We start from the raw sequence: 8,612 nt of genomic DNA, 5'->3' as shown, positions 1-8,612 counted from the left end.
ATTTCTTTCCACCTAATGTAGGAGTATTATGGATGTCACATAAATCACTATGTATCAAATCAATCAATTTTATTTTCCTTTTAACCTTAGGGAAAGGGTTTCTTGTAATTTTAGTCAACATACATGTATTGTATTTTCAATATTATTATTAAAAATAGGAATTAAATCTAAGTTATGCATGTCATTCAATTTTCTAAAATTCAAATGACCTAATCTATAATGCCATAAACAAGAAGATTCAACCATACAAGCGAAATAATATTTTATTCTTATTAATAATATTGAGTTCAAACATGCTTTCATACATATATCATTTCCCTACAAAAATTCATCCCTTAGACAAAATAAACTTATTTGCCTAAAAAACAAGTTTGAAACCAAACTTATTCAACAAACTTTCAGACACTAAATTCTTCCTAACTTCTGGTACATAAAGTACATCATTTAAGGTTAAAACCTTTCCAGAAGTGAATTGTAGTTCAACAGATCTTTTGCCTTTGATTGTTGCGATGGAAGAATTTCCCATTTACAAGACATTGTCATTTTCACATTGTGTGAACTTTGTGAACATACTTTTATCTTTGCACACATGTTTGGTTGCTCCGGTATGAATCCACCATGCATTATCATCTTGTGCCATATTAATTTCAGATATCATTGCAACAAAATTTTTGTTACTATCAGCCTTAGAAGTTGATTTCTTCTTTAAAAATTGACATTCATTCTTGAAATGTCTTAGCTTACCACAATGATAGCATGAGCCTTTTTGTTTCTTTTTGAACTTAGGCGCTCTATTAGTCTGTTTGACCTTTCTCTTGAATGGTTAGTGGTCTGTACTTCCTCCGTAACATGCAATTTGGCATTTTCAAAATTTAGGTTTTGGTCTTGCTTTCGATATTCTTCTTCAGTACTTGCCAAAGCCTCAAGAGATATTTCATCTTTGTTATGTTTTATACTTCTTTTAAAGTCTTTCCAAGATGGAGAAAGTTTGTCTGTTATAAAGGATTCAACAATAATTTCATCCATTTTCATATCATATTGCTTAAATTGATTCAACATTTTTTCAATATCACGGAATTGTTCCATAATAGAACGACCATCAACCATTTGATAATTATTGAAATGACTGACAAGAAATTTCTTACTTGTAGCATCTTCGGTCATGTATCTTGTCCCTAATTTGTCACATAATTCTTTAGCGGTGACCTCATTTTGGCAGGTGTAGAACAAACCATCAGATAAACCATTCAATATGTGGTCCATGCACATGTAATCAACATTTTCCCATTTTTGTCTTTCTCGGGTTGCAGCAACAGAATCATTTTCATTCTCTTTAGGTCTTAGAGTATCCAAAACATAAGCAATCTTCAAAATTGATAATAAGAAGTGCATCTTTTTCTGTCATCATCGAAAATTGCCACCATCAAACTGATCAAGTTTGACAAAGTTGGAACCCAACCCCCTTAGTGTTCCGCTTTCATGTGTTGTGGTAGTCATCATGAAATATAACCTTAAAATTGTAGTACAAATCTCAGGTGAGAAAAATCTCGAACAAATGAACAAAGTTCGAATAGAAAATGAAGAAATAGGAAAAGGCTCCAAGGCATGTATCAAGCCATTATCTTTAAGGTTATATTCATCCTCACCTATATTCAGTGTGTAAAAGAGTTTCAAGCAAATTAACCTCGAGGATACAATGAAGCCAATGACTGTTTGCATTTTACACTGACAATAATAGTCCACTAAGCACTGAGCAATAAATAACAAGAAACTCAATTTCTATAAAGAATTTCTGCAGTAACTCTTTATAGAACAATCTAATAATATTAGAAAATGAGGAAAGATAGAAAGAAATTTTAGAACTTGTTGGTGTGATTTCCAAATGAAATCTCATTCCTATTTTAGGAATTTTCATATTTCTTTATAGAGACATCTTTCAACATGTGTCTTTTCGAATAATAATGTCTTTAAAAACATATAATTATTCATTTAATATTATAACTATTCAAATAATATTGTTTGAATAGTTATAATTCTTTTCAAGAATCAAATGGTATAACTTTTCGCCAATGACCAAAAGATTTATCTTTTAATTAATTACGCCATTCATTTATAGTTATTGGAACACTATAAATATCTGAAAATGTTCTAACACCAATATGTAGAGTTAGGAAAAGGATTGTCTTTTGAATCTTGCAATTGAAATTAAGGGATTCTAAATGATTTATACTTATGTTTATGATCGAAATGAATATTGACATAATATGTGAAACGAGATTTCCATTGAACTTTGTTATAATGGCACAAGTTATGAAACTATCATTGATTATTGCCATGGTGGAAAATGCCACGAAAATTTGTTATTGAAATTGAATTTAAGCTAAAATGGAAATCATTTAACAAAAATGGAATAATAAAACAAAGCCTTAGTAACTTGGTGAGATAGTTAGAATACGATTAACATGCCAATAAGGGATGTATATGTACTAGTGATAGGAGATGTGGTTTTGATTGTGGTTTAGCCTACAGGCGTAACACTTCAAGGCGATATGTAAGTATTTAAGGATGAAACTAAAAATGGAATGAACAAAGGCATAAGTATTTAAGGATGAAACTAAAAATGGAATGAACAAAGGCATACATAGAACCAATTTTCATAATTGGAACCCATATATACATGAATTTGCTAATAAACAATGACTTAAAGGTTGGTAAGTAAGCTCTAAAACATTATGAATCTCTCATATGGAACACGAATATTAATTCCATTATTGATTGGCTAATAAACCCTTAAGTTGTAAGTAGAGTCCTTAATTTGGTAAAAATGAATAAACTAGTTAAAACATGACATAAATGAACTAGGCATGGTATTTCATTGAGGGACTCAACAATAATAATGACGTAAGATAAGTTTGATTAGCCTTGTTACTTACTGAGCTTTTAAAGCTCACATGTTAGTGGTTTAAAACTATTACGTATAGACTTGCTAAGAAGTCGCTATGATAGCTTGGGAGTATGCATCACTCGACAAACTTTTAAGGTTGTATTTTAAATATTTGAATGTTATTTGAGTTGAATTAGGTGACATGTATACAAAGACTTATTTTGTATGTAAGGTTGTAAGGTGGAATGTCATGTTTAAATTCTTTACAGTTTTCTTAACCATTATGAATGTCATTTTATTTATGAATGTGTTTATACTTTGTATTTGAGTTTGAACGAGTTTAAATTTTGATTTATAATGTTTTTATTCATAATGAAATGATATGGTGATGTATGGATATGTTTTTGGAGCGTTTCTGGGTTGATTGTCAACTTCAGGGGCTAAGTATCGATACTTGGGCTTAGTGGTATCGTAACAAGTCCAACAAAGAGCAATTTGCTACAATTCTAGGGATTTGCATTAGCACAACTGGGGACTTGTGCTGCAACAAGTGCCCTAGATTCATGCCATTGCACTGTTTTGAGCCATTTTGACCTTTCGGGGTCCGTTTTGGGTTTCAGACACCTCCAACCACCCCGAGCATCTTCAAAATGATCTTAAATTGTTTTAAAGTATTTTAATTGTCCAAAACTTGGTTTAGTAATTTGATAAAATGTTTTTAAGTTTAAGCTTATTAAAACTCTTACTTCCCTTAACTTGATTGACCCAATTTTAAGTCAATGTGTTTCGAATAGTTGTCTATTGCTTTGGTAATATCCACAAATGTTTTCAAATACTCAAAATGATTTCTAATAATATGGGATCATTCCAATCATGGTTTATTTTATTTAAATATCATTATTATATTTTGAAATGAATGTTATTATAAAAGGGAAAAAAATGTTTAAGATAAGAAAATGCTCTGGTGGCACCTCCCATTCGTATCGTACGTCGGGTTGGGTGAGAGGTGTTACACAAATATATTTTTTAAGAAAAAATAATTTAATTTTACAACATTTCAATGTGTAATTAGAAGATACATAGATGAAAAATAACAAAGGTATAATTGTCTTTTATTTGAAAATTATTTATTGTAATTAAAAATAGAAAAATTAAAAAAATACATAGACGAAAAATATATCTCCAAGGGGTTTATGAAATTTTATTCAAACTTAAGGGGGCTAGTACGGTTTTCTTGAAACCATAAGAGAGTAAGTATATTTTACACTAAACCTGTGTCTTTTACCCTACAAATAATAACATAATATTGAAAAAATACTTATAAATTTACTATAAACAAAGGATAATAACATAAGTAAGATGTGACAATTTTATTAACACTAATAACATAACAATGGCCAAAAACTAAACACTTACATGACTTACAGTAAATTGGAGAGGTACAAAATCTAAAAATAAGATTGAGAATACCTCCAACACTATTTGAATATAAAAATTAGTATAATCGGATTAGACTTCAAATTTTCATATCAAACACCCTCTAAAAAATTGAGAGTTAATCCAATTTGTGTAAAGGAAAGAAACTCGAAACCTAAAATCATATTCTTAGCCTCCCTTTTCAAAATTAATATTATCATATAGACTTTAAAGGGGCTCTTCACTTGAATCAAACAAATGGGCTAATGCCCAGTGGCCCTAGTATTTAGACATTGGGTTTGCTATATATTGGCAGAGGGATTGGATCTGTGCCTTGGGTCTTCCTTTATAACCCAACCATTAATTTTAATATTGGACCAGTGCCCTATTATCATGTTTAATTCTTCATCCAATATATAAATGCAGGCAGAAATTTGGCAGTGTGAATACAAACATTATTGGCTCTTTTGCATGATATAATGTATCTATGTCAGCACTGGAGAGCTTGCCTCTTGACTTAACTTATGATTTATTGTGACTGTTCAATTATAACTTCACTTCCAAAAAGTTCAAGACGGTCTTAGGCTAGGTGGATAAGAGCTGGTATCATATGAACCAGAATTGGGAGAAAAACTCCCATTTCAGACTCTGATACAATGTCCCTTTATGTGATATTACAAGCTATTTGAGTTCATGCATTATATATACATATGCTTTAGATATTTAGAACATTTCCTGACCACTAAAACAGCAGAATCATAATGAACCAAAGAAACTTTTTGAGAAATTTAATTGACAATGAAACTTTGATGGCCTCATCTGTACATACACAAACCAATAAGAATCCAAACCCCAAAAAGGAAACCAAAAGAAAAGAAAAGGAAAACATCCGGATTTCTAGTGCACAAGTGATGCATTCAATCTACCACCCCAAAATCCCTATACCTTTTTTAACTACAATTCAGAGCTTAACATTCAAAGACCTCATCAAACAGCTAGTTGTTGCTTTTGATGAGATGATTCTTCTTCATTGAAACACAAATGGACTACTTTTAGTGACCTCCCTTTCCCAAAGCTTAAAGAGGATTCTGCAATGATTGGTGGAGGTTGCAACATCATCATCTTTCTTTGCAGGTAAGTGTAGTAGGTGTGAAAGGTATTGGGGGTCACATTTAAGTGGAAACCCAACCCAAATAGAAAATCCACTTCAAGGAAGTTCATTTCTGTTGTGCTGATTCCTCCTACTTTTGCATAGTATGCATTGTTGTAATACCTGAAATAAAGTTCCAAAATATCAAAAACAAGGTTGGGAGACTTGGGGTTTAGCCGGACCTTGTGACTAAATGTATATATAATGTCCACTTTCTTGATGCACATGGGAAAAAAGAGAGAACAAAAGAAGAAAGCAGGGTAGGGTAGGGTAGGGTAGGCCTATTCACATGCCTTTCAATGGGTTGAAATATATTTTTCTGGGAAATTGAATGGCTTTCCAATTCTAACAAGTCTAAACCCGGATTCTAATTTAATCTTTTGAAGTAAAACTAATGAAAATCCAACAAGACTGAAAGCATGAATTATGAATTTTGTTCCAAGTAACTTACATATCATCCATGAACTTTGTGGCAACCATCACACTGGTAATAAGCAGCCGATGAACGTTGAAAGAATTGATGGGCAACGAGGGTTGTCTTTGAGCAAACCGATCAAGATAAACATATGCAACAATGAAACAAGAGGGGCTACAATTTGCATACTTGTAAATCCTGTCCAAGTAGCTTTGGATTGAGATAGTTGGCCGAGTTAACCCATGAAACACCGAAATCTTCTGAGCCTTAAACCCACAGTTTAGATCATTGGATTCAGCCACTTCTTCCAGCAGGGATGACAGAAATGTTATGAGATTTGGCATCATATTTGGGTTCTCTAACTCTGCCATAACCTCAAAACAAGTGTTGAATGTGTTCCTTCTTTTTGCTATTGTTAAGGTATATATGGTTTTACTTTTTTTGTGATATAAAAACAGGTAAGGTAGACGTTAAACGGTGGGGAATTTTTCAATTAAAAGAAGAAAGTACCCTCTCATGAATTTGAATCAAGATTTGGATTGGATGTCCCTATTTGGTGGGGTTTATAAGGTAATAAAAAGTGTGGGATATGATTATTCAATTTAAAAACTTAACTTGTTGAAGAGGGAAAAAAAGTGTTTCATTAGTGGATTAAAGTCATTTTCATGAAAGGAGATTGAGGGTTTTTCCAGTGATGAAACTTGTGGCTACTGTTTGTTGCTGATGGCATGCCATACCCATCATGTGATTACATGTGGGGAAATTTTTTTTATTGTAATTTGTCGGCCCCTATACTTTATTATTTTTTATTTTTGGCTTGAAGATCTTGCATGTGTTGTAAATCTACACATTGTTTTTGTTTATGTTATTTCGATATTTTTCTTCTGTTGGGTCCATATCTATTGTTTCCATACTATTAGGGCTGCAATATTCAAGATATGTTTGTCTGAAATGCTGAACAACAAACAAGGAACACCCATGATGTCTATTTGTAAGTTGTCACCTTTTCTTGACATCTCGAAGATGTTATATAAAATCTTCCATGGATCTGCATCAAGAATACAACAATTGGTATGAACCCTCTAATATATAAAGTTCATGTAAAAATAGAATGTCGGTAATGACTATATCGCAAAGAAAAGAAAAATAAAAATAAAGAACACACAAATTTTTACGTGGAAACCCTTTCGGGAAAAAAACTACGGGCAGAGGAGAAGAAAATTCACTATGTCGAATCCGAATAATTACAAGAGGAGTAGATTATGTCTATTTATAGGCTTGTAAAACCATATTCTAATAGGAGTGTAGTAAGATTGAAACACCTTATTCTAATCAATATCAAATAGACGAAATTTAATAAGGTTTAAAAATCTTATTCTAAAATAAAATAAAAGAAGTGTAGTTTATTTTATTTTACCACTATTTTTTATTTAAATAAGGATTCAGGTCACTTAATTTTAATAATCTCCACATTGACACGAATTCTCAATGAACAAGTTCTTCATCTCAAACTCTCAACGAACAAGTTCTCCACCTCTTCCATAAAACCCTTAAGGGTTTAACTTCAACAATGAACACCCATCAAGTCTAAGCAATGCTCAAACTTGGTTATAGGAAGTGACTTAGTCATCATATTTGCAGGATTTTCAAAAGTACTAATTTAGCTCACAACAATATCACCACGAACAATAATATCACGAACAAAATGATACCGAACATCAATGTGTTTTGTTCTTTCATGAAACATTTGATCTTTTGTAAGGAATATGACACTTTAACTGTCACAAAATACTGTATTAATTTGAAAGTCTTCATTGAGTTCACTAAAGAGTCCCTTCAACCAAATAGCTTCTTTACAAACCTCAGTAATCGCCATGTACTCAGTTTCAATGGTAGACAAAGCGACTGTAGTTTGTAAAGTGGCTTTCCAACTGATTGCACAACCTCCGATTGTAAAGACATAACCTGTAAGAGATCTTCTTCTATCAAGTTTTCCAACAAAATCAGCATCAATATACCCAATGACTCAATCTCTAGTTTTTCCAAACTGTAAGCAAACATCAATAGTACCTCGTAAGTATCTTAAAATCCACTGAACTGCTTTCCAATGTTTTTTACCGGGATTCGCCATGTATCTACTAACTGCACTGGCTGCATATGATAAATCTGGACGTGAACAAACCATAGCATACATGAGAGATCCCATTGCACTAGAGTATGGAACATGTGACATGTACTCAATCTCATCATCTGATTGTGAAGACAAAGCCGATGAAAGTTTGAAATGGGCTGCTAAAGGAGTACAACAGGCTTGGCACTCTGCATATTGAACCTAAAAAGAACTTTCTCAATCTACCCCTTCTGACTTATGTACAATTTACTTGTTTTTCTATCTCTGAGAATCTCCATACCAAGTATCTTATTTGCTGGTCCCAAATATTTCATCTCAAATTCTTCACTTAGTTGGACTTTGACCTTTCTTATCTCTCCTTTATCTTTCGCTGCTATCAACATGTCATCAACATAAAGGAGTAGATACACAAAAGAACCATCACTGTTTTTCTTAAAGTAAACACAATTTTCAAAGCTACTTCTTTTGAAATCATGAGAAGTCATAAAGAAATTAAACCTCTTGTACCACTGTCTTGGTGACTGTTACAAACCGTAAAGGGACTTTTTTAGCAAGCAAACATAGTTCTCTTTTTCTGAGACTGTAAAGCCCTCTTGTTGTTGCATGTAAATATCTT

The 8,612-nt window shown here is 32.3% G+C and overlaps 1 protein-coding gene across 1 annotated transcript; it reads right to left on the bottom strand.

Moving 5' to 3' along the window:
- Window positions 1-5,062: 5,062 nt before the first annotated feature.
- Window positions 5,063-6,442, bottom strand: LOC105791710 (cyclin-U4-1). The gene is made up of 2 exons (XM_012619918.2): window positions 5,902-6,442; window positions 5,063-5,573 (listed from the first exon to the last, which is right to left on the bottom strand). Exons 1-2 carry the CDS (start codon window positions 6,234-6,236, stop codon window positions 5,288-5,290), a joined length of 621 nt encoding a protein of 206 aa, XP_012475372.1. The 5' UTR covers window positions 6,237-6,442; the 3' UTR covers window positions 5,063-5,287.
- Between the last annotated feature and the right edge of the window lie 2,170 nt (window positions 6,443-8,612).

This window comes from Gossypium raimondii, chromosome 8 (assembly GCF_025698545.1).
Source record: "Gossypium raimondii isolate GPD5lz chromosome 8, ASM2569854v1, whole genome shotgun sequence".
Classification (NCBI taxonomy): domain Eukaryota; kingdom Viridiplantae; phylum Streptophyta; class Magnoliopsida; order Malvales; family Malvaceae; genus Gossypium; species Gossypium raimondii.
The sequence above is the reverse complement of the archived record's forward strand: the minus strand, read 5'-3'. Positions and strand labels throughout refer to the sequence as shown.

Coding starts and splice junctions, on each gene's coding strand:
- LOC105791710 (XM_012619918.2), bottom strand. CDS start 6,236: ATGGCAGAGTTAGAGAACCCAAATATGATGCCAAATCTCATAACATTT. Junction 5,574..5,901: donor ACAAAGTTCATGGATGATAT/GTAAGTTACTTG, acceptor ACTTTATTTCAG/GTATTACAACAATGCATACT.